The 23,944-nt window shown below is 47.5% G+C and overlaps 10 protein-coding genes across 10 annotated transcripts; 4 read left to right on the top strand and 6 right to left on the bottom strand.

Annotated features, from left to right (window-relative positions):
- Positions 1-437: 437 nt before the first annotated feature.
- ONS95_014222 (uncharacterized protein) lies at positions 438-1,644 on the bottom strand. Its single transcript, XM_058507876.1, has one exon. It carries the CDS (start codon positions 1,576-1,578, stop codon positions 559-561), a length of 1,020 nt encoding a protein of 339 aa, XP_058357047.1. The 5' UTR covers positions 1,579-1,644; the 3' UTR covers positions 438-558.
- A 3,568-nt stretch (positions 1,645-5,212) lies between these two features.
- On the top strand, positions 5,213-7,140 carry ONS95_014221 (uncharacterized protein). Its single transcript, XM_058507875.1, has 2 exons — positions 5,213-5,515; positions 5,565-7,140. Exons 1-2 carry the CDS (start codon positions 5,338-5,340, stop codon positions 7,040-7,042), a joined length of 1,656 nt encoding a protein of 551 aa, XP_058357046.1. The 5' UTR covers positions 5,213-5,337; the 3' UTR covers positions 7,043-7,140.
- Positions 7,141-7,189: 49 nt separating this feature from the next.
- ONS95_014220 (uncharacterized protein) lies at positions 7,190-9,795 on the bottom strand (the record flags this gene model as incomplete). The annotated part of the gene is made up of 4 exons (XM_058507874.1): positions 7,190-8,360; positions 8,429-8,514; positions 8,569-9,241; positions 9,356-9,795. The coding sequence occupies 4 exons, from the start codon at positions 9,793-9,795 to the stop codon at positions 7,190-7,192; spliced, it is 2,370 nt and encodes a 789-aa protein (XP_058357045.1).
- A 1,513-nt stretch (positions 9,796-11,308) lies between these two features.
- Positions 11,309-13,273, top strand: ONS95_014219 (uncharacterized protein). The gene is made up of 2 exons (XM_058507873.1): positions 11,309-12,164; positions 12,245-13,273. The coding sequence occupies exons 1-2, from the start codon at positions 11,310-11,312 to the stop codon at positions 12,311-12,313; spliced, it is 924 nt and encodes a 307-aa protein (XP_058357044.1). The 5' UTR covers position 11,309; the 3' UTR covers positions 12,314-13,273.
- Positions 12,641-14,357, bottom strand: ONS95_014218 (uncharacterized protein; the record flags this gene model as incomplete). Its single annotated transcript, XM_058507872.1, has 2 exons — positions 12,641-14,063; positions 14,299-14,357. 2 exons carry the CDS (start codon positions 14,355-14,357, stop codon positions 12,641-12,643), a joined length of 1,482 nt encoding a protein of 493 aa, XP_058357043.1.
- A 627-nt stretch (positions 14,358-14,984) lies between these two features.
- On the bottom strand, positions 14,985-17,037 carry ONS95_014217 (uncharacterized protein). Its single transcript, XM_058507871.1, has 3 exons — positions 16,951-17,037; positions 15,443-16,887; positions 14,985-15,394 (listed from the first exon to the last, which is right to left on the bottom strand). Exons 2-3 carry the CDS (start codon positions 16,498-16,500, stop codon positions 15,106-15,108), a joined length of 1,347 nt encoding a protein of 448 aa, XP_058357042.1. The 5' UTR covers positions 16,501-16,887; positions 16,951-17,037; the 3' UTR covers positions 14,985-15,105.
- Positions 17,038-17,186: 149 nt separating this feature from the next.
- ONS95_014216 (uncharacterized protein) lies at positions 17,187-18,627 on the top strand. Its single transcript, XM_058507870.1, has 2 exons — positions 17,187-18,215; positions 18,275-18,627. Exons 1-2 carry the CDS (start codon positions 17,504-17,506, stop codon positions 18,439-18,441), a joined length of 879 nt encoding a protein of 292 aa, XP_058357041.1. The 5' UTR covers positions 17,187-17,503; the 3' UTR covers positions 18,442-18,627.
- On the bottom strand, positions 18,618-19,622 carry ONS95_014215 (uncharacterized protein). The gene is made up of 3 exons (XM_058507869.1): positions 19,292-19,622; positions 19,026-19,228; positions 18,618-18,923 (listed from the first exon to the last, which is right to left on the bottom strand). The coding sequence occupies exons 1-3, from the start codon at positions 19,376-19,378 to the stop codon at positions 18,878-18,880; spliced, it is 336 nt and encodes a 111-aa protein (XP_058357040.1). The 5' UTR covers positions 19,379-19,622; the 3' UTR covers positions 18,618-18,877.
- Positions 19,623-19,993: 371 nt separating this feature from the next.
- On the top strand, positions 19,994-22,631 carry ONS95_014214 (uncharacterized protein). The gene is made up of 7 exons (XM_058507868.1): positions 19,994-20,345; positions 20,414-20,990; positions 21,044-21,412; positions 21,467-21,760; positions 21,855-22,075; positions 22,158-22,228; positions 22,320-22,631. Exons 2-7 carry the CDS (start codon positions 20,701-20,703, stop codon positions 22,473-22,475), a joined length of 1,401 nt encoding a protein of 466 aa, XP_058357039.1. The 5' UTR covers positions 19,994-20,345; positions 20,414-20,700; the 3' UTR covers positions 22,476-22,631.
- Positions 22,632-22,780: 149 nt separating this feature from the next.
- Positions 22,781-23,877, bottom strand: ONS95_014213 (uncharacterized protein). Its single transcript, XM_058507867.1, has 3 exons — positions 23,467-23,877; positions 23,067-23,383; positions 22,781-23,016 (listed from the first exon to the last, which is right to left on the bottom strand). Exons 1-3 carry the CDS (start codon positions 23,809-23,811, stop codon positions 22,821-22,823), a joined length of 858 nt encoding a protein of 285 aa, XP_058357038.1. The 5' UTR covers positions 23,812-23,877; the 3' UTR covers positions 22,781-22,820.
- Positions 23,878-23,944: the final 67 nt, after the last annotated feature.

Below are 23,944 nucleotides of genomic sequence, written 5' to 3'. Positions count from 1 at the left end.
TAGAGATGAGGGATAGAGATGAGGGATAGAGATAGGTAAGTGAGTTGCTTCGCTGGACCTAAAATAGAATCAATCAATTTTATGATCTGTAGACTTTGTTATGTGGTCTCAGACTAGTTCCGAGAACCTAAGGGGGTCCACCCCTTACAATTATTGATATTAGCAGGTGGTAAAGATATTGTATTCCTTTTCTCGTTTACTGCCTTAGTTGTTTGAGCAGTAACCTACCCGCTGGCCGACTATACTTTTTCACAAAGGTAGGTAGGTTCTCGCTTTCCTAGCATATGTGTATGATTGATATTTCAGGTATCATCGGGAAGCGGTAGTTGAGAGAAGAACGATCCGAACGTTGTTGGGCAGTAAGAGGTCAGGAGAAGCTATGGTAAGGATGACAAGGCATGACATAGCATAGGTAATAAATAGGAACAAGGAACCCCCCCTAATATATCTGGATTGTCTCAGGATATATATATTTTTGATATTTTCCAGATCTCTTGTACAGAGTCCGAGGTCATCAAAAGAGACTTGACCTCGTAACAGACTAGATTATACAACGACTCATCTTTCCACATTCCTTGAAGCCCACTCCCGGTGTCGTCCCCTGTGCAAATGCTCCAAGCCTTTCCCCTCGCGTAGAAAGAGTCCCCAAAGCTCCTTTGCAGCCTCACACTCCTCAAAATGTAATAGATATTCCTCCTCCAGATATGCTGTATCTAACACTCTCTTGTAGCAATCACTGGACCACTTGCGACTAGAGTTTCTATACCACACCAACTCGCATCCTCGACACCAAACTCCTGATTCCGTATGATGATTTCGGGTGTTGAGATAGGGAATAGGCGTCGAGACCATAAAACGGATGGGATCATTGTAGTGTTTTATAAGGTCTTTTGCGTTCTCATCGAGATTTGTGAGGTCTTCTCCCACCGGTTGAGTTTTGTTTTGTTTTTCAAGGGCAAGAGCCAAAGCCTTTCTCACGCTCACAACTTTCAATATCCTTTTTTTTTCCGTGCGCTCGATAGTGTACATTCCTGGGAGTGTTGTGACAACAGGGATCTTCTTCTCTATCTCGTTCTTGGAGAGACCAAATGCAGAAGCAGCGGTAGAGAGAGTGGTTGGAGCCATCTTTGAGTCGTAGAGACACGAGAAGCAACAGCGTTCACATGTAATGAGTGAGAGATACGGTCCGAAAGCTTCGCAGCATATGCATCGATCGTTCGTAAGGACAGTGTAGAGCTGCCCTACACTGTAAGCTGACGCGAGATGTGTAGAGTAAAGAACGCGGAGGACTGAAGATGCATAAATAGTAAGATCTCGGTATGGCGGAAACAAGTCTACTATGAGTCTGCTATTCCAGCTCAGACACCTGACAGACCCGATCGTGCTAATGTCCAGGTGGCCTAGGACGTTATGAATGAGCTCGAGTGGTAATCGTTTCAGAGCTCCTGTTGATATGGAGGCAGTGGCAGAAGCTGGATAATCCTGCTCGTTACTTTTCCCCATCGAGGCGCAGATCATGGAGTTGTCTGCTTCAGACCAATGGTATGTCACAACCTGTAAGTACGGATATTGGGCCATCTCAAGGACCTAATTGTTGGATCAGAGACCACGACCTCCGGCAAAGCTGCGCCTCCAGGTCGGGCTCACCAAAAAGCAAACGCGCATCAAAAAGCAAGATTCTTAAAAACGCATACAAAATACGGCCGTGCGTTCTCGGTTACAGCAATATCAGTAACTAGTATCAATCGGTATTTTAAGCGACCCTCACGAAAAGTGTGGAATCTGCCTTTCCGACCCACCTCTAACTTCTCTAAAGTAACTTAAGATTACTTAGAAAATAGATATCTATAAAGGTTAATATTAATCTTGTAATTTTATCTATTTTTAATAGTGTGCAGCGTGTTATCTGTTAAGAAATAATCGATCTGTTGAAATCGCGATCTTTTGAGATTCCTTAGCTTGAGCTTAGCTTAGGCTTAGTAGTATGTTGTGAAAGCAGAGCCACAAATCTGTGTTTCAGGCCCCCTCTTATAACTTTACAAATAACACACTGCACTTAAACTGCTCTGAGATAAATAAAATTGAACAGTTCATTATTAATTCCGCGTTTAGAGCCTATAATATAAAGTTGTTATTAAGGTATAGTAATTCGAGGCGTTTTCCAAAGTTAGGTGAGGGCCAGAAAAATCGCGAGGGCTCGCCCCGCAAAATTGATACTAGTTACTGATGTTGCTGTAAGGATTTAGGGTGCCTGTGGTGAAGCCTGTCTCGCCTGTGCTTTCTGTGGCGAACCCTAAAAAAATCTTGCTTTTTGGTGCGCCCTACCCAGAGGCGCAGCTTTGCCGATTAGGTAGGGTCTGTGGTCCTACGATTAGAAGATCTTGTAGATTGTGATTTCAAGCAGCACGCGCAAATTCAGCTGCGGCCAGCTAGCCCTGGCTCAGGCCGGAATACTGTAACGGTTTTCCGGAGGAACACCGAAACCTCCATAAAATTGTTAGAGGTAAATAAACCATCGAATTCCTCAATTGCACCACCACCACGATGCCTGAAGAAACTATATTTGTGTATTCCTTTTATTGTGCTGTATGAGTCGGAGACTATATAACACTAGTAGGTCCTCTCTGCCTACGAGCCAAGAAAACACTGACATCGATCGGTGTTTTTTTCTCATCTACCCATACTACCAATCCTACATCAACGGCACATAGCCCCTACAGATATCCCTTCGGCACAGTATTAAGGGGGGGTATTACCCCGTTATTCTTACCCCCAACAACTAGCCGAGCGCATAGCCATATATGTTACTACCCTGCCAGGGAAAAGCCTCCAAAGAACCAGCATGCATGTAAGACCAGGCGAGGCCTGCCATCCTCCCGCTCAGGGGCAGGTATCTGCATATGCCTCCGTCACCCTACTCCTCAACAGCCTTCCTTATGCCTCCTACCAAGCCGCAGGCCGGGACCTGACACAATGCCAGAACAGTCGTAGTCGTAGAGTAGAGATTGTACACGTAGTGTTGTAGCCACTGGCCTGGCCTCCGTGATATCGCAAAGGACTTTGGGGTCGTCGTAAGCTCAGCAAAAATGGAGGCTCTCTATAGCCAGTCAAGGTGCGAAGAAAAGAGCAGAACGACGTGGCCAAAAAATTGAGGTCGGGAGGAGCAATAGGAGGGGCTTCGTATTTTGCGAGTCATAAGCTCAAGACACTTATAACAGACGGTAGATGTTGAATCTAACCAGGGTCCTCTGTAACCGTCGTTGCGTTTCGTTCCAACTAAATCCAAAACCCTTCCTAATGTATTCGTCTTCTGGTATTGTCATAAAAGTTGATCAAAGTGGGAGTTTAGAACTGAAGTCTTCTCATATGGTCTTTTATAAGAATCGACTATTGACTTTCTTGCTAGCTGGTTCAGTGTGTTGAAGTTTCACAAAATGAGAGACAAAGACGTTAATAACACATTATATGAGAATTAGGGCTAAATGACATACGTGTTAATATATACTACCGAGTATACCTTATTCAACCTTAACAACTATAAATTGTAAAAGTTAGTGTATAAGCAATCAAGCTTTAAGCAGAAAATGTCAATTGCCTGTTTTCCGTGCATAGCTTTAGTGGAATAGCCAGGAACCGGAGCCGTCTTAGTATGCAGGAAGGTGTGACGCTGACAAATGCTTCTCAGTGACCAATGACACTGATACTGCATCGTGGCTTTCATCAACCTTGAGATGTAGTAATTGTCACTCATTTTGTCTGGAGTGGCGCATCCCGACGTCGGCTCGACTTCGGCATTGCAGCTGCTGCAGCATCTGGGTGATGACATTCTGCACTTTTCGTATCAGTTCCCTGCCATAGATCGGTTGTCACTCCTCTTTCGTTTACACAATGACCGCTCGTTAAATTCCCTTCGCTAATATATCTAGTATAATCAGACTTTCCATGTACTGCTGCGTGATTCTGGGTTGCTTCCTAGAAGCGAGGCGTTTGGGCGTGCCAGATTTCCTTACTCTTTGAGCAGAAACTTCGACCGCAACAGGTTCGATCTTTTGAGTCTTGCTGAGAACGCAATCAAGACCCAACAACGGTGGGGCTTCCGGACATGTGCTCACTCTTTGATATGTTAGCAAAACGAGAGCTAGTTGTATGCCTGGCAAGACTCGTTCTTGAACTGGCCTGTTCAGTCTTTTCATAAACTAGAATGACACAATGAAACTTAGCAGCAATACACGATACGAATTTAGAAGCCAATGAAAAATTAGGAATGTGTCTACTCGTAGGGGCAACGGAAAGGAATGGAACTCGACGACGATGAAATGTATGAGACGAAGACGTCGTTTCGTCACTTCTTCACTTGAGAATAGCCGAACGAAGGACAGCAGCAACAACGCGAAGACTTAGAGAGTGAAAGGCAATCCCTATGAGGACATAAAATTCCACCATGGCCAGACTCATAAGCCGGCTGGAAACTAATCCGAATATGGGCTCGTTCACCCCCCTTTTTTTCCGCCGGCAGCGGGTCTCGCCTATCTTTACCCGTACAAAATATTGTCTGTGACGCTTGTGGATCTTCAACCTTCGCCAATGCAAGCAAAGAGGATCTATAGATAAACACCCGCAGCTAAGGGGAATTAGCAATGCTATGGTCTTGATAGCAAATGAAGCTACTGGTGACTCGAGACTGTGGTTTGGTCGGCCTGACCATACGGTAGGATGTTGCTGACGTGTGAGTAGCTCAACCACTTTTCCTGGTCAGTGATGGCTTTGTTCGTTATCTTCGAGGAAGCAATGGTATTTCGAGAGCTCCAAAATTGTAGGACGCATGGGATTGTGATGGTGGCGTGGGCCGTGGCTGACAAGGATTTGTGAAGAAATATCCGCAAGTTATCCGAACATCCTTGGCATCTGAAAACTCAAACCAACAACACCACACCCAGAACAACATCGTCGTCGCCTCCGCCGACAACATCCCCATCTCCTCCACGACATTTGCCATCGTGGAGAACGAAAAGGGTAAAGGTTCCACTAAGCGGACCAAACACAAGTGCAAAAACAATCTGAACCATGGATAGCCGGCAATATAGTTCGCTACCAAGGCCGGGCTTTGAAGGGTTTGTCAAATTTTCCACAATTTTTCAGGCCTAACAGCCGCATCACGTGAGTTAAACCGGGTGCTTTTCGCATCATTCCGGGGGTCCACCTGCACAAACGTAAGATTTTCAAGAAAATCTTTCATTTCGTTCTTTGTATAAGTTGATCCGGGGATCCTGTTCGAGTCAGCGTTTCTTGCTTTGCACCTTCATTCTTGTTTGTTTGCATTCAATATCAATTTTCAGTATGGACCAATCAAATGTCAATGCTGGTGCAATGAAGGAGGCCAGAGATACGAGTTCTGTGAAGTCATTGCCGTTGAGTGGCAGTGATCGCGCCCAAGATGCTGAGAAGCAGGGGCCACAGCATGCTTCTGGACTGAAGAGAAAGCTCAAGAGTCGTCATCTTCAAATGATTGCCATCGGTATGTTTGCCAAGACTTTCCACGAAATCACTCACTTATGATTCTACAGGTGGAACAATCGGTACAGGTCTCTTTATTGGATCTGGTGGTGCGATCGCAAAATCAGGGCCTGCTGGCGCTTTGATCGCATACATTTTTGTCGGAACAATTATTTATTCAGTTATGACTTCGCTTGGCGAGATGGCAACTTACATGCCTGTCACTGGAGCTTTCACAGCCTACGCCACACGTTTTATCGACCCTTCTCTTGGATTTGCGATGGGATGGATCTACTGGTTCTCGTGGGCTATGACGTTCGCTCTGGAACTAACTGTCACGGGACTTATCATTCAGTATTGGGCACCCGAGCTCTCGATCGGCATTTTCATCGGGGTTTTCTGGGTCGTTATCACTATCATTAACATGCTGCCTGTCGGATTCTATGGAGAGTTTGAGTTTGGTCTTTCGATGGTTAAGGTTATCACGGTTTTGGGCTTCATCATCTTCGCCATTTGTATCGCTTCCGGTGCCGGACAGCAAGGTGTTATCGGCTTCGACAACTGGAAGAACCCAGGCGCTTTTGCTCCATACCTCTCGGAGCAAGTCGGTGGAGGAGCTATGGCGAAGTTCGTTGGCTTTTGGGCTGTCTTGATCCAAGCTGGTTTCTCGTACCAGGGAACGGAGTTGGTCGGTATTGCCGCTGGAGAGACCGAGAACCCACGAAAGAACGTCCCAGCCGCCATCAAGAAGACTTTCTACAGAATTCTGTTCTTCTTCGTCTGCACGATCTTCTGCATTGGTCTCCTGGTCCCATACACCAACGAAGATCTGCTTTCCGACAAGTCTGATGCGAATGCGTCGCCATTTGTCATTGCTGCTAAACTTGCTGGCGTCAAGGTTCTTCCAGGCCTCATCAACGCCGTCCTCCTCTTTGTCGTCATCTCAGCCGCAAACTCGAACGTCTACTCCGGAAGCCGTATCCTCCTCGGTCTTGCCAACGATGGGTCTGCCCCAGTATTCCTCAAGCGAACCACCAAATCCGGAGTACCGTACGCAGCTGTGATCATCACCTCGCTCTTCGGCTTCCTCGCTTTCCTGAACTTGTCAAACAACGCTGCCGTTGTCTTCGATTGGTTCATGAACATCACTGCCGTCGCCGGCTTCATTACATGGGCATGCGTCAACGGCTGCCACATCGCATTCATGCGCGCTCTTGCTGCCCGGAACGTATCCCGCGACACCCTGCCCTACAAGGCGTTCTGGGAGCCCTACTTCGCATACTACGGACTGTTCTTCAACATCTTGATCATCATCACGCAAGGCTTCACGTCCTTCCTCCCATGGAACGTTTCCGATTTCTTCACATCATACGTCAGCGTCATTTTGTTCGTCGTGTTGTTTGTTGGACATAAGTTGATCATGAGGACTACTTATGTGCGATGCAACGAGGTTGATCTGGATACCGATGCCTCGAAAGATGACGATGCTACCTGGTCCATTGAGGATCCTACTACACTTTGGGGCAAGTTCTGGGCCTGGATGTGCTGAGTCTGATTATCCCAGCGGCGGTTTTTAGCGGAAGTGTCCTGTAATTTTAGCGTTGAAAAGTTACATAATGTAATGATATTGAAAAATACAGATTAATTAGCAACCCAGATGATCCTAGCAGAATTTGAAATGTTTCCTAGTCAGTTTTCAACAATCCAGTGATGATCCAGAGCCCCGAATCCCCACGGTATCTTGCGTCTCCAACGCATCTTCAAATATGTCGTAGCCATCACCTTCTCTAGAGAAATTCTTTACCCCAAACCTTTCATCGTTGCCTTCAGTCCCAGGGCCGCTATTCTCAAACTCGCCCCAAGAATCGTCTGCGTCATCAAAAGTAACCCGCTCTACCCCAGACATTTCCGTCCCCTCAGCCTCATCGGCAGCAGTATCTTGGTCCTCCAGAATTGCACTGATCAGTTCATCGAAAGCCTCTGCCCATTCCCAGGACACATCGTTCCGCCACTGTGCATATTCTACTGGCGTTCTGCCATATTTGTTTTTCAAGTTGACGTCCAAACCAATCAACCGTGCCCGCCATCTGATGAAAATTCGCAACGTCTCGATATTACCCCGATGGGCAACATAATGCAACACATTGCCATTGTAAGTAGTTCCCTTGCATTCAGCTCCAGCTTCCAACAGCATCTCCACATAACTGGCGTGCTTCCAGTAAATGGCAATTGATATCGGAAAGTCGTCGTCGTTGTTTGGAAGATTTATGTCTGCACCTTGTTGTATCAAGCACTCAATAGCAGCAGCGTTGTTTTTCTTTTCACACGCATAAACCAAAGGAGTCAATCTCCCATGATTTTGAGCGTTTATGTCTGCCCCAGCATCCAGAAGCTTTGACATGTATGGGAGGGGATCCCGAAGGCATGCGCGAGCAGCAAAATGTAGCGGGGTTTCGCCACTTTTTTGTCTTGTATGGGGGCTGGCACCTGCATCCAAAAGCAGAGTGATAGACCCACTATCAAACATTGCAGCGGCATGCAGGGGAGAGCGCCCTGCTAAATCAGGCAGTGCAACATCGGCTCCATGTGATAGCAAGCTTTTGGCAATGCCAGTTTTACCGCCTAGAATGGCCCAAAGTAGGGCCGTTTTCCCCAACGAGTCTTGGTGGTCAATATCATTCCTGGTCAGTTCAATCTCTTCTTCCACATTCCCTTCTACTTGTTCGGTGATCATAAGTTGAAGTTTGCTCATTCCACAATTACATCTTTCGTCATCAAAGTCTTTGGGAAACAATTCCGATATCATTTGTTTAGTAATAGGCGTTTTGATTATCGTGTAAATCTGCCAAGCGAGCAGAAACGGCGTCCTGGGGCAATATTAGTCCGGAATGAAACCTTCTAATTGATGAGAAGCAACAAATGATCAAATAATCACAGTTTGTATTTATCTTCCAAGAATGGGTCCGACCCTTGTTCGAGTAGAAACACAATGATTGGATATCGACATTCGCTAATGGCAAGCTGCGATCCGTGAGCTGAGTGCTATAGAGTGAGCTTTGAGTGCTGATGACTTACCGTTAGCGCAGATTTATTATTTTCATCCACATCCAAAACCGAAGCTTCGCCTTCTGCAAACAAGTTCTTGACACGTTCAAGGTTCCCAGTTCTCACGTGTACGAATATCTGATCCCCGCCCTGTCGCACTCTCAAGGTCCGAAAATGGAACTGCGGTTGCGTAAAGCTGTTGCATAATACAGATATAGTTATCACACGACTCACAAGCCACTTTGGAAAGCCCAAGTGGACCTGCAGTCTTGTTTTGGAGCGCTTCTTGCAGTTTTCAATGTTGCAAGATCCGTTGACATATGGCATTCCTGAAATCTGCAAGCCTACAGATCCTATCCATTTTGTTGAAATGTCGGTTTGGTAGGGGACATGACATCTACATCGGCACCATTGTGAGCACGCATATTTGCTCTCGATTTCTTTACGTAGATTCCGCAAGATTACCGCTGGACTTTCGCAAACAACAGAATCTTCGTTCACGAAATCGGATTCTGAGTCTGCTACACGTGGGACGGATCTGTTTGATACTGATTGTTGATTTTCTAGCTGTTGGCAAAGTATGTTACGATTCTCTGGGAATTCTTGTAGTAAGAATCGTTGGGTTGTTGAGTGCTCGGTCAGAAGCTGGCCTGCTTGGATTGTGATTTGGTCCAGCGATTGGTTACTACGGATGACTGCGAAGCTACGAAGGGATGAGTAAGACTTTCTCTCCAAGGGCATAAATAGCTCGCACGTGTAGCGTGATGTGCTGCTGAGGGAAAGTTCAGGAAATCACTGAAGGGCATTCGTCACTCACATATGCAACGTGGAAAGTTCGACTGCTACAGAAAGCCGAAGGTCCCTCATCCTATTTCTCAAGTTCTCAACCTCTCCCACTCTCCTCGCCCAAGTCCCGCGATGGACTTTAAGTTTGCTCTCGATGCCAGTTAGTGGCTTTTTGAACGAGTCGATGAGCCGATCAAGCTCGCTCAGTATATCCTCAGCCTCGTCCACAAAACTCTTCAAGGTCTCGATTTTCTCAGCCGGAAGTATACTGGAGCGGTCCATTTCCTTCGCCGCTTCAGAAACATTGACAACTAGGGATTTCAGCGACTTCACATCTTTAATGAGCTGTTCAACCTCTCTTGGAGCCTCAAACAGGGGTTTCAGCTGGCCGAGTAAGCCTCCGATGCGATCTGCTGCCTGGACAATGGCGATGGTGCTCGCCACGAGCCCGACGATGGATATGGGATCCATGGTCGCGCAGAAAAGTTCGAGAAGTCCAAGTTTGTGGTCATGAAATTGAGGTCGTGATGGTGTTGAAGAAGGAAAATGTGGCGGCAGCTGAGGTCATGCTGTGTTGGCTGAGAAGTGCCTTGCGAATCGCCCACCTGCACTCAGCCACTGCTGCAAGGCGGAGCCAATCACAGCCTGCTCAATTCTATCATCCTTCTTTCAACGTAAACAAACAAGAAGTTGTGATGAAAGTTCTTGATCGACCCTACAATAAAACCAATTTTTTCTTGAGGCTACCATTGCTGGTGGGCTTAGGCACCTGTAAACAATCTCGCGATGTAGCCTTCGGCTTTTACAATATGCTCCCCCTAGGACAATGCCCAACCGCCTTTGCCCAGCAGATCTGCCGAGTCTGTATTATTATTAACTTTTCGTTCAGACTAATCTGGATGAAGAGCGGACCTGTTGAATGTAGGAAAAATTAATGGGTAACGTCCCGTGGAGGTGAAATCCTGTACCCCAATAATCGCTCTCTTGATGGCGCGCCATCTTCCTGAATCTCCTACCAAGGCTGACCGATGAGATCAGGCGGCTAACCAGAGACGCAGTAATAAAAACCAGCAAGTAAGCTCCACTGTGTTATAAGTTATCCTAGCAAGCATCAATATCCCAGGAGAGCCCCAACCGAGGCGTCAAACAGAAGCTGCGTCACTGCGTGCATCGAGCTACCCACAACAAACCCATGTTGTCTTGCGGTTTGTGCTTCTGGAGACGTAACATCCATCAAAGACCGAAGATATTGATACAGCAGCGCTTGAGAGCCAGTCCTCACTCAGTCAGGCGATAGATCCGAGTTGATGTGCCAGTGTGAATGAGTTCTGGCCGGAGGATCGAAGTGGTAGATGTGGATTGAGCGAAGAATCAATCTCAAAGGCTAGTGTGACTGTAAGGCCCGGCAAAGCACATCGGTAACAGCAGTTATCAAGGTGAATCGAGACTGGTCACACTGATACTATTGGAGCTTTTTGGACATCATGAAGTTTCTTTGTTTGTTTCAGCGAAGACCGAAGAACCGCAAGTTTAGAGTCATGGATTGGTGGGAATTGGAATACTAGAGCCAGGTGATTGGAGCGGTAGTGGGTCCACCTGCACAGAAACCCCACATCAACCACGGAAACTATGGTAATTAGCCGAATCACTCTTACTGAAGGACTAATTGGAAGACGAGCTCGCCATGTCCGAAGTACCGAAGTTTGGGTATTTGCCTTGACTCAATCTTACTTGGGATACTCTGTGGGTAACGAAATAAAACTCAAAGTAGACGGAACCATAATAAATATTAACGGACAAATGACTGACCGCCATATGACTGCCAGGTGAAGTAGAGAAAGCATGGTCATATGTTTCAAGCGCAAGAGGTCATGATATATACAATCATGATGTGCCGCAGTCCAACTGTAGCTTGAATTAACGTATCGACAAGCGTTTTTTGTCTTCTCATTATGTTGTTCTTCCAGACTCTTGCTGTTGGCAGCATGCTGACCATGAACGTCAATGCCTTCCACCCGCTAATTCCAAGGCAGAACGTCAACCCCGAGCCAGTCTCAGGTGCAACTTTTATTCACGATCCAACCGTGGTCAAAACACCAGGAGGAAGCTACATTGCCGCATTCACAGCAGATGGTGTAGGGCTCAAGCAATCCAGTGACCGCACCAACTGGCGTGATGTCGGCGCTGCTTTCCCCAATGGCGCACCCTGGACGACTTCTTATACTAATGGCGACAAGAATCTCTGGGCACCAGATATCTCTTACCACAACGGCCAGTACTACATGTACTATTCAGCTTCCAGCTTCGGTAAATCCAAGTCAGCCATCTTCCTTGCAACGAGCAAGACTGGAATGTCAGACACTTGGACAAACCAAGGACTTATTGTTGAATCCACCGAGAACTCCGACTACAACGCCATCGATCCAAACCTCATCGTCGATGCATCAGGAAATTGGTGGTTGGCTTTCGGTTCCTTCTGGTCTGGCCTCAAGCTAATTCAACTCGACTCTTCAACTGGCAAGCGCTCTGGTTCTAGCATGACATCCATTGCCGCTCGTCCCAATAAAGCTGTAGAGGCACCCTTCATCTATCGCAAAGATAACTACTACTATCTCTGGGTGTCTTTTGATAGCTGTTGCAAAGGTGCCGCCAGCACCTACCGGATCATGGTTGGTCGCTCCACGAATGTGAAGGGACCCTACCTCGACAAGGCAGGCCAGGACATGATGCAGGGTGGAGGAACACAGATGATGTCGAGCCAGGGGTCGGTTCACGGACCTGGTCATTGTGCTGTATTCACGGATAATGACGGCGATGTGCTTGTGTACCATTACTACAAGGTAAGCACTCAGTTCTGCATTGTTTGATGACTAATTACGTCCATAATTTTCTCGCTTACTGTACTGACTTTGGCACCAAGGATAATGGCGATGCCACTCTGGGTATCAATCTCATCAAGTATGTTGACGGCTGGCCAGTTATTTATTGAACAGGGCTACTGATGAGTGGTTTTCGTCCTCCTTGGAAAGAAATCCAGCGCAAGCTACCTTACGGTACGAAAGTACCTAAGCGTGTATGTGATTTCTTTCTCCGGGAGTCTCGGAGATTCTATTGGGCCGCGTGTTCTTTTAAGTTTCTGTATTAGGTTCCATTCTATTCTGGAGCTTGAGTTTATTATTAACTTTTCGTATTCTCACCGCTGGTGGAAATGAATATTCTAAATATACTCGTAACACCGTCATCGAACCGATTCCGAACATATGTGCATACTTTTTGGTGGCTGTTGAATTTTTTTCCCGTGTACATATTTATAGCCCTATCCTTGAAAGCTACTTCTTTCTTTAATCCTCACCAAGAACTGCTCCGCTGGATCTAACGTTGCCAAGGTATGCTTCGTGGAAACTGCAGGCACTTTCCATTTCATCTCCCGTCCTCCCTCCCCTTTTGCATCTTTATCATGACTCACCACTTTCTCCCTTGCGGGCTCAATGTCATATTTCATCAGCACCCTCGCGACGAATAGAAGAACCTCTTGCTTGGCAAGTGCGCGTCCAGGACAATGCATATGCCCCCCTCCAAATGGAAAGAAGCCCCTCGGTTTCTTGATACCGCCATCCTTGAGCCACCTATTTTTGTGGAATTTTAATGCATCGTTCCCCCAAATAGACGTTGAGTGATGCATAGGTAGGAATTGGCCCAATAGGCGATCGCCGACATGAATTGTTTTGTTGCCAATAGTGGTAGGGGCGACGCAAGTGCGAATCATTGCAGAGGAGGCATACAGACGAAGAACCTCGTTCCATACTGCCCCCAGGATGGGACACTCATTCATGAGATGAGTGATGGAAAACGTGTTCGCGTCTGAATTAAATGCAATACTCGTTTCCTTCCGGATAGTCTCTGTCAGCGATGGTGACGACAAGATATGTGCTAGCGTCCAGAACAGCATACGGTAAGTGTTCAAGTGAACGCCCCAGAGAACGATGAGAGCCACAGTTTCGGCGTCATGGAGACTCATGCCGAGTTGTTGCTGTTCGTTCTGCATCCGTTCAAGTAACCAGTTCAAATTTGGACGTTTGCTTGGCTCCAAGGAATAATAGTTCATGAAAACTTGGACCAAAGTCTCGCGAGCTTTGTACATGTCCTGAGATAGAATGCTGGGATAGTTCCAGGGTATCTTCCAACTCAGATCCCCCCAATCGATATAGTGTTGAACGAAATCTGGATCGATAGCAAGGATCTCCATGCCTAGGAAAGCTCTCGAGCCTGCGTCTGCGAGAACACATCGTCCCCATTTGTACAAATCGACCACTTGTCCATGTACACTATCTCCATCCCCCGCCTTGACCCGAGGGTCCGAGAGGTACACAGGAATCAACCGCTCTATGTGTCCCATGAATACCTCAGACAGTGCATCCATCTTCTTCCCAGGCTGTAGAGCCTCTTTCATCCACCCATCTTGCAGATCGACATATCGTTTCTTTGCAGGGTTTTCCTTCACAAACAATGGCACCTCGTTCTCATCCCCGTGCCAAAACCTAGCGGGGTCGTCCTTGAAAGCGGAAGTATATCTAGATGGTGGGATATCAAAGCCAGCGAAGACTGCTCGAAGGTAATCGTCAAAAGAAAATGATTTGGTATCATTCCATACGGCTTTCACATCCTCAGGTCTTCTGAGCACGATGTATTTGGTGCCGAGGATGAAAATCGCGAAAGGTGCGTCTCCAGGGAAATATTTGCTGGTAAGTTATCAGCCTGCGTTAATCTATGAAATGATTTGAAGGGACTAATTGCCTGCCACAATAAAGGAGCTTTTCTCGATCCCAGAGAAATGAAATTGTATGTCCCACGAAGGGAAGAATATATGGTAGGACAGGCGGATTCAGGGGACGCAGCTTTGGCTCAATGGTAAATGTCCATACCCTCCACGATATCCATCCTATGGCAATCCATAACATAGGATTCAGAGTGAACGTGCTAAAGCTCGACATTGCTCCGGACAGAGACCCATAACCTAGAATCTCCGCCAGCATTTTGGCTGCTGATAAATGTCGAGCCACAATCACTTAGCAAATAACAAAGATGCGAATGTTTGTGGTCCGAGTACGATGGCAAAACAAAAGGACGGGAAGGATTTCCTTAGTATTGTCTCCAGCCAACAAAGAAAAGTGATGAGTGAGGGGCAAGAATGTTGAATGCTATTTACCGAGCTCAGCGTTCCCGTCTCTAACGGAATCTCGGGTCGGTTATCTCTCTCCAGCATCATTTGGATTTCAGAGCCACATTCTTGTCATGTTGAGGATCAGGTGAAGGCTGTTAAAAGGAAGTCTGTCAATGCTTAGCAACGAGCCGCTAGAACTCAGCATCGGCATCAGCATCCCATCTTTTTTCGAGTTTTACAATACCTTGTACCTGGTATCTAAGATTTATGTTTGTCAGATGTCTTTGACTCTTTGAATATCTCAACCTCATTGAAAAAAAAGGGCTCCAGTTATCTTGGATTACGTCGCATTCTAGGTAGAGTCGGGCAACTTCTTTGTCTACAGGAGTCAGTGCGCTGTATTTTCAGGCTTTCGTCGTTAACGTCGCAAGCGAGATTTATGAGAAGTCAACATTGCAGCGCGAGCAGCGTTGAGTGAGATTCGGGATCAAATAAATATCTTGGCGACAGTCATTCTTTTTATTCCCCATATTACCCAGAGTTTTTAGAAGACACCACTGCGTCACGATTGCCTCAGACAACCACGCACCAAAATGCATCTGATCAACCTTTCCAGAATTTCATATTTGATGAGCCCACGGCTCAGTGACGAAGCTTGAATCCAAAAAGTTGTTTGGATTTACAGGCATAGCATGAGTTCGCCTCCGGCGTACTTCTCCAACCGCTTTGAAGCACACGTCCTGCAGTACCCTAATGTCTTGTCGCTCGTTTTTGGCTATCAAGTCACTAAGCCAAAAGAGAGCAGTATCAACAAGCTGACTATCCCGGTACATCTCACTATGCTCTAGACTGCATAAATCGTTGGCGATAAGTATAACCATGGCCGTGAGGTAAGAGCATGAAGCCATCCTATCAAGATCAGACTAGAGGCAACCATCTCTCGCAAGATTCACTTACCAGCTAAACCATACCTCTTTTGAGCACGTCTGACCGAATAAGGCCATGTAGTCTCGAGCTTGACGGACCAGATCATCCCAACCTGGCGGAAGTTGTAGCGCCCCGAATCCCCTCTCATGATCTCTCAGACCGAGGACCCACTTTTCATCCCAAGCATTAGCTTGGTTGATGAGAGTAATACAATGAAGAGCGGCTGAGTGCAGGAGACAAAAAAAGCCATCGCTTGCAGGATTGTGACCTGTTGTCGAAGTGACGACTGCAGCTCCAAATTCCGGAGGGATCGAAAGTTGCCAATCCTTAAGAGCACTTAGGATATTGTGTCTCGCCATGGATCGCTCTTCAATACTACGTTTGGAAGCTCTCATCGAGTAGAGACAGTCGTAGACGCTACCCTCGATGCTAGCCAGCTGTACTCGGGCCAGGAAGAAATTCATCTCTGATTTTCCGTCGGCTGTCGCGATGATGCCGGCCCTGCCACCATCTTCCTCACCAGATGTGGGCAGCAAAGATGGCATCTCTAAGTCAATATCATCGTTGGATTGAACTGAGGGCTGTTTGGCGCGTAGGCTCAAATCCTTGTCGAGAACGTACGCCAGCCAGAAGACACGGGCCCGCTGTCTCCTTTCCACGAGATCCAGATGGGCGGAGGCTTCCCGATTGTGCATTTCCATCTTGTGCACAAGACGCATCGTGGCTGAGATGAACAACAGGGCAGCGGTAAGATCATGCTCTGTCTGTAGCACCATCACTACGCCAACTAATACCTGGATATTGAGGAGCCGAGTTTCGCCCAGCATTACCTGGGAGATGACGGATTGTGCTTTGCTCAGATACTCGAATTTACCATCAGTGTAGGTCTTTTGATTGTAATCTCTGTCATCTATCGGGCTTATCTGTGCAGCCAGTGCAAGAACTATGTTTATAGCTGCCCATGATACAGGGTCCCGCTGATGAGGAGAGTGTGCATAACATTCACCAACAAGACTCAATAAAGTATCGGCGTGAAAAAGGGGTAGGACGGAATTGAAGCTGTTGATGAATATACCCAACATACTCATAGTATACTGTAGCGGTGGAAGCTTCAACGCGTTGGAGAACTCGTCTAACTTCTCTGAAACTCGGTCTTCAGCCAGTTCAGCTACTTTGTTACTGGTTGACAGGTTCCCGCCTGGATCTGCATTTGGACTTTTATTATGGGATCAATCATTGCGGCTTTCGGATTTCGAAGACATTGAAGAACTTACTGGCGGGGCTGCTGGAAGATTGGCCGTGGCTGCAAGCGTTGCAATCTTGAACATATCCTTGCCTACATTTTTTCGGTCCTTGGCTTTAGACTTGCGACTCTGCACCGAATGTGTGCAATCGGCCGAATACGTGATGCAATTTGCGCATCGAGGCCTGAATCGATCACATTTGAGCTTGCGAATATAGCACAGATCACAGGCCTGTCCGCATTTATCTTGTTAGAAAGGATGTAACCACCAAGAAAGGGATGGATTCATGTTTACCTTCCGTTGACGATTTTTGACCTCCATTACAGTTCCGAGATTTTCTGTTTACCACTTGTGACACGAAAAACTTAAAGTAAGTCATCCTTTGTAACAAGAAGTATTGATGATGAAGATTTTCCACGGAAGCAGCTGACAAATGGGCATGTTGCTTATGTGCCAGATTTGGAATAGCGCGTCCACCTCCATGGGGGTTCAGTCGCTGACAAACGTATACTTGGCATCTTGAGACTTTATGCACGATTTAGCGACCAACAGTCAAGATCAGAATACACCAGGATGTGATGATTAACTGTGGTATATTCAACATGATTGAAAGTTTCTCTGAATTTATGGATCTGGCAACCTCCGCGGATGTTCGATCTCAAATACGATTGCTCAAGCGTGACAAGATGGAAGAGCTCAAGCCCTGGTATGGAATAGAAGAAAGTATAAGAAGGCTCGAGTAGCTCTTATAATAACGTCAAACATTCATTCGCTCCCATTATTGCACAGGTTCTTCACCCGAGACTTCATCTACCATCTACCTTCAGCAGAACTAGATCAGTCAACAATGTCACTTTTAGATTTCGTCTCCTTCACCAAAACATGGCACAATGAACCCTACCCGGCAATCGATCCCAAGAGACCTGAATTGAGCGCCAAGGGGAAGTTCGTCGTTGTCACCGGCGGTGGGACAGGCATCGGCAGAGCCATTGCTGTTGCGTTCGCAGAAGCCGGTGCCCAGACTATCGCCATCGTCGGAAGACGTATCGACAGGCTGGAGGGCGCCGCCGCCGAGATCAACAAGGTGGCCACAGCCAACAATGTGAAAGTTCTTTTCGAAAGCGCCGATATGAGCAAGCGCGCCAGTCTGGACGCCGCAGTAGAAAACCTCACAAAGAAAGCCGGTGGTTCCGACGTCAAGGTCGATATATTTATCCACAGTGCTGCTGTTACTCAAGATCGAGGGAATGTTAAAGGCTATGACGAGTCCAGTTATCGCTATGGGCTCGAGCTGAACGTCCTCGGCGCGTTCAATGCTTTGCAGGCTTTTGCTCCTGTGCTGACTGCCGATGCCCATATCTACAACATCTCGTCGGGCATGGCGCACATTGCGCCGATCTGGATCGATGACTGGGCGTATGCTGCTGGAAAAGCTGCGGTTGTGAAGATGTTCGACTACTTACAGGCGCAGCAGCCAGAGTGGCATGTTGTTCAACTCCAGCCTGGAGTGGTTAGCACGGAGCTCAATGCGAGTTTTGGTGTCGTGGGACCGGATACGCGTAAGAACTGCCCAATTGATAGTATTGTTGAATATCTTGCTGACACAGATGAGATGTAGCTGAACTTTGTGGCCACTTTGCTGTCTGGCTCGCTTCACCAGGAGCCGCCTTCCTCAAGGGCAAATTTGTTTGGGCCAATTGGGACGTCGAGGAACTCAAGGCTCGAGCTAACGAGGTTCAAAGCTCGAGCTTGCTTAGAGTGGCGTTGAATGGAGTGGATATGTAGAGCAAAGTGGTTGCATGATACATTCAAGCGCTTTCTCGCTTACCTGTAGAGAGTTCTGGGAGGGTTGGTAACATAGACCATGGGTCTGAAGTTAGTCCGGATGATGTAGAGAGATTACAATGCTTGGCACTTCGAGCAATACGTAATTATTTGAAACAGTCGATAAAATAAATCAGTGACGTGAACAATTTTGATTTGAGTAACCTCCTCATTGTTGAACGGGACAGTGGGACACAGGCTCTAGTAAACGAAAATCAACAATACCTCCTCACTTCCGAGAACATGTTACCTGGAGATATCAATTGAAATCTGAAGAAGACATTACTCGACATTCTACAAAACGATATCTTCATAAGTATCGGACAGGCATGTCTAACATCAAGAACTCAAGCTACCTTTCCATACCAGCGATCCCATTCGATCGCACAAGAAACACTCAACGGCAGCATCTGTATTTCGCCGGACCCGGACAATCAAATTTACTAGATCACCACATCATCAGCTCATTCTTCACCCTTTTATCCTCATCACCACCACACCAAGTATGAGCCCCTCAATGGAAACGAGAGCCACTGTGTACTTACGCTCCCCAAACACCCTCAGCGCAGCTGTCTCTTCCACCAACGTAATCACAATACCAACCATCATGCTCTGGCAAACATTCCGGCTTGAAACAACATTCTGTCTTTTGTGGGGAGTCGTCCGGACAGAGACCTTGTGTAGATGTGCTGAGATGTCCGTTATGGGTGCGACACCATGAGGTGGTTTGGCAGGTTCCGTAGTTGCCCTAGATATAGTTAGTTGACGGGTTTTGTTGAAAAGAAGCAGAAGGATTGATTTAAATGCTTACAGAATTATCGTGGCAGAGTTCTCCAACTTTCGCTACACATGTGGTTGCCAGCATAGAAAGAATAAAGGAACCGAGATTGAGCTTCATGATGGCATCAACGAGATTTCTAGAAATGTATGTCGTTGCGAGTTTTACCCACTTTGATGTCAAAGATCACCTAGGTGCAAGATATCAGGGCCGGCGAACTTTTATAAGTACGTAGCTCAGCTGGCGCAAGGATCAGGGCAAATCTGCCCGTCTTACAACTCCATGGCTTCATGAACCGAGAATATGAAAGACAGACTGATCGAAAATAGAAACGTGGGGTAGTGAGGCTGCAATCAAACAAAACGTGGTATGCGATCTCAGGAAAAATCAGCGAAGGATCGTGCCGACGGGTAATGTCCATATTGGAAGGATGAGCTATCCCTGTAGTCTGGACAAAGTACGCTGTAGTGTAGTCAAAGTACGCTGTAGTGTGGTCAAAGTACGCTGTGGTGTAGTCAAAGTACGCTGTAGCGTGGACAAAGTACGCTGTAAACTGGCCAAGGCACGCTAAAGCCCAATCCAGCTGCGCTAGGACCCAGGAAGGATTTCAGTTACACAACATTAGCAGCACTGTTTGCTGCCAACCAATTCTTCAAATCATCGCCCGAAAAGAAGAAATTGTGATTTCACGGAAAATAACCTGGGAAAAGATGTAGACTGAGTTTCAAAGCCCCCGCACTACATTTCAGCTACATATTGTCCTATGACCGTGATTGATAGATTTATGTTGACTTACTCTCCGAAGACAGGAACACTGCCCGCTCCCTTCGCTAAATCTCGTGAAAAAATTCACCACTTTCCGAGACCCCGAAAATTGTAGAATCAACAATGAATGCAGTCTTCACTTTAAATCCGGTGATTTCGCGGTGTCTCCAGTTCAGACTCCGGACTTTGCTGTCCAGACGCAGATTGCAGTACGCCTGTCAAGTCAGGGCACATTCTGCAGCCTTAACCAATAGATTCCGGGCTAATATCAGCCGGAGAATGCCAGGGGTTTGAAAATGAGGTTACACAAGATTCAAATGCCGTATGTATGGGACCCCGCATCAGCAGAATGCTGATGAGTAAGGATGCTAGAAGCGTCACTTCGGTAAGGGGTCCAATGGGTTGGGTTCGGGATTGCTTCCTAATCGCTTGTGGCTTGCAGGGCTGAGGATGGCGGTTTGGTTTGGTTTGGTATTTGGGGGGTACTGGATTGAGGTTTAGGTGGGATTTTGGGGAGGACTACATCGTGGGCTTGAAGAATATAAGGCTTGGGCAACTCCCGTGAGATTATTTAACAATCAACTTAATCTTGCTCGGTACTCGATCAATTACCCTCCACGGATCTGAACTTTCGCAATTAAACCCCATCACCAAATCCATACACAACTCCAACCACGATGAGCAGTACTGCAACTCTACAGAATACCTGCGACACAGAGAGTTGTCAACTTCATTTCCATAATCATGACAATGACACCATGTTCGCAAAGGATGAGCAGACACCAACGACACAGAACCAGCCACAACAAGTCGAAGAGCGGCAAAACATCAGTAATACAGACTCCTCCGAACCATTAGCGGTCCCAACAGGGAAAGTCGTGGACGAAGAGCACCAAGGAAGCAGTACTGCTGACAACAGTCCTCAAGACCATGGCTTCCAAAGAATAGTCCGGAACTTCACTCCCTCGTAAGCTCCGTCATCACCAAAACCTAGAAATTGGCTTGAACTGACACGCACAGCTGGTTCATAATAACCATGTCCACCGGCGTCCTCTCCATCATGCTCCACCAACTCCCCTACAACGCTTCCTGGCTCCAAATCATCTCCACGATATTCTTCGTCCTCAACCTCACGCTCTTCCTCCTCTTCACATTCATCTCCAGTCTACGGTATTTCCTTTACCCGAGGATCTTCCCAGCCGTGCTCAAGCATCCGCATCAGAGCTTGTTCCTGGCTACGTTCCCCGTAGGCTTGGCTACCCTGATCAATATGACGGTGCTGGTGTGCGTGCCGGTTTGGGGGCAGGGCATGGCGACGTTGGCGTGGGTGTTGTGGTGGATTGATGGGGTGTTGGCGCTGGTAGCGTGCTTTCACTTGACGTTTATGATGTGAGTGCCAGGTGCTTTTACTCAGTGCTCTAAGCTGACCATCTCTTCTGGCAGAATGTCTAACCAAAGAAGCGACCTCGAAGAGATGACTGCCTTGTACCTCATCCCCATCGTCTCTGTCGTCATAGCCGCCACCTCGGGAGGTCTAGTTGCAGGAGCTATCTCAGATCCGAATCACCGCCTATGGACGCTTATTATTTCGTATATCTTCTGGGGCATCGGATCCCCACTGTCATGGATTATCCTCACGCTGTACTTTCTGCGCATGACGATTCATAAGCCGTTGAAGCGGGAGGTTATCGTGAGCTTGCTGCTGCCTATTGGGCCATTGAGTCTGTCGGGGTTCTCGTAAGTCGTTCCTAATTCTGTTGCTCTGCTGTCCGCAATACCCCCTGGGGGGTTTGAAATCCAGAGATTCAGAACTGACAAAATCGCTAAACAGAATCATCGTCCTGGGCAAACTCTCCCGCAACCTCTTCCCCGTAACTCACACACTCCACAAATTCGCCGGCGCAGGAGACGTCTTCTATGCAGTCGGGTTCCTCGTCGGTCTCATCCTATGGGGATTCTCGATTGTCTGGTTCTTCGTTGCGGTCGTTATGATTGCTACGTCTGGCGGGTTTCCCTTCAATATGGGGTGGTGGGGGTTTATTTTCCCAGTTGGTAAGTACTTATCCTCACACACCTCTTGGTGTCTGGAAGGGAAGCTGCTGGTAAGAGTATGGCTAATCGTTTGGCTGAATAGGTGTCTTCACGCTCTTGACGATTTCGATTGGCGAGGAGTTGGAGTCGGAATTCCTAAAGGTACTTTCTTGTGTAAGTCCTAGTCCATCCATCCACCCAAAACTTATCCCTAGTTTGATCCTGGATCATACCTTGAACACCAGCTAACGTCGACTCCATGTAGGTACTCACTGGGATATGTGTGGTGATGTGGCTGGTAGTCGCTGCCGGCACGATACAGCGGTCTTGGACCGGCAAGATGTTCTTTGCTCCTTGTCTAGGAACGGATCTTTTCATGAAGAGGACTATTGGTCGGAAGGTTAAGACGCAGACTGTGTGAATCGTGCTTCTAAAGTTGGAAATTGAGGAGGCTATATACTTGTATGGTGGGTTGGGTTAGATTGGTATGGAGTTTGGGGCGCGAATGGCGTTTGGTGATAGACAAATGTGGGCATTGTAGATAACCATTGTGCTCAAATTTATGCGAGAATTGAACGGCTCCTATTCAAATCCAATCTTGGGAGTTTTCAGGAGACCGAGCAGTGGCTTGAAATGTTTTCAACGTAGGCAGGACATAGAAACTGTTCCAAATCCATCACCTTGAGCCACTAGCATGTACAGGTGGAGGGGAAAAAGTGGTGGGTATCAAATGGTTATTGGCATTACGATCGACAAGTGTCCATGTCTAAATAGGATCATCAGTATACGCAGGAGGCGCTTCCTCGTCTGTTGTCCCCGGCACAGGCACTGGAGCCTCTGCCACCAACTTCTTTTGCTCCTCCAGCTTCACTGCCCAGAGCGCTGAGCCAGCCGCTGTAGTCAATAGAAAGAACATGGACAACACCGGCACAAGTTGCAGGACTAACGCAACAGTTCCAAACCTACTAGAGTCAGCACCTCTAGCCGTAAACTTTAACAGGCAGTAACCTACCAAGTATACTTCCACTTTCTCTTGCGAATCTCGTCCTTCTTCTCTTTCCTCGACGCGCCCCGCAGCTTGAAATATCTGTAGTGGTGGAATGGTCCCGCTCGGGCGCCTGTCAGGACTAGGAAGAATGGCGTGCCGATTATGGGGATCAAGTTGAGGGGGAGGAAGAGTATGAACTCGGCGATCTGGCGGAAGGAGAAGGGCGAGTAGACAGCAGAGGAGGTGGGCTTGCCGAGCATCTTCACGGAGTTGGGGGCGTCGTGGAAGAGGATTCTGGAGGGGGAGACGAGGTCAATTTGACCTTCGCGGATAAGGGTTGCCTGGGATGTGTTAGCTTGGCCACAGTGAGAGGAGGAGCAGTCGCAGGCCGGCACCAGAATGGATGAGTTGGGCGACAACATACATCAAAGACATTGACCAGAGTCTCGTCCACGAGCAGGGCTTCAAACAGCAGTGCAATAACCACCTGCCCCTCTCCCAGCACCAAGAAAACCGCGTTGAACCACGCAATAGGCCCATGGAAGATAGCCAGGAACGCAACCTGCGGCAGGTACGTGAACGTGAATAGCATACCGAGGACTACAATCGAAGTCACCAAGAGGGGTATAATTCGCCGTCCAAAGAGAGGCCAGAATTCGCGGTGGGCGCAGAAGTAATAGATGCCCTTGAAAGGATACAGAGCGGAAGCGGAAACGACATTGCGAATGGGTTGGGGGGCCATCGCCGTTGATCCACGGGGGTTCGACATTGTATAGAGAGTTTGGGGGCGTATGCGCAACGGGCCAGACAAAGAAAACGAGGAGGAGATTTGAGGTTGTTGATAGCTGGAGCTGAATGCCGAGGACATTGAACTGCCCCTGCCGATGACGCAAGTGGGACCT

This window comes from Cadophora gregata (genome assembly GCF_030347475.1).
Source record: "Cadophora gregata isolate MNR1 chromosome Unknown scaffold_8, whole genome shotgun sequence".
In the NCBI taxonomy this organism is placed as follows: Eukaryota; Fungi; Ascomycota; class Leotiomycetes; order Helotiales; family Ploettnerulaceae; genus Cadophora; species Cadophora gregata.
The sequence above is the reverse complement of the archived record's forward strand: the minus strand, read 5'-3'. Positions and strand labels throughout refer to the sequence as shown.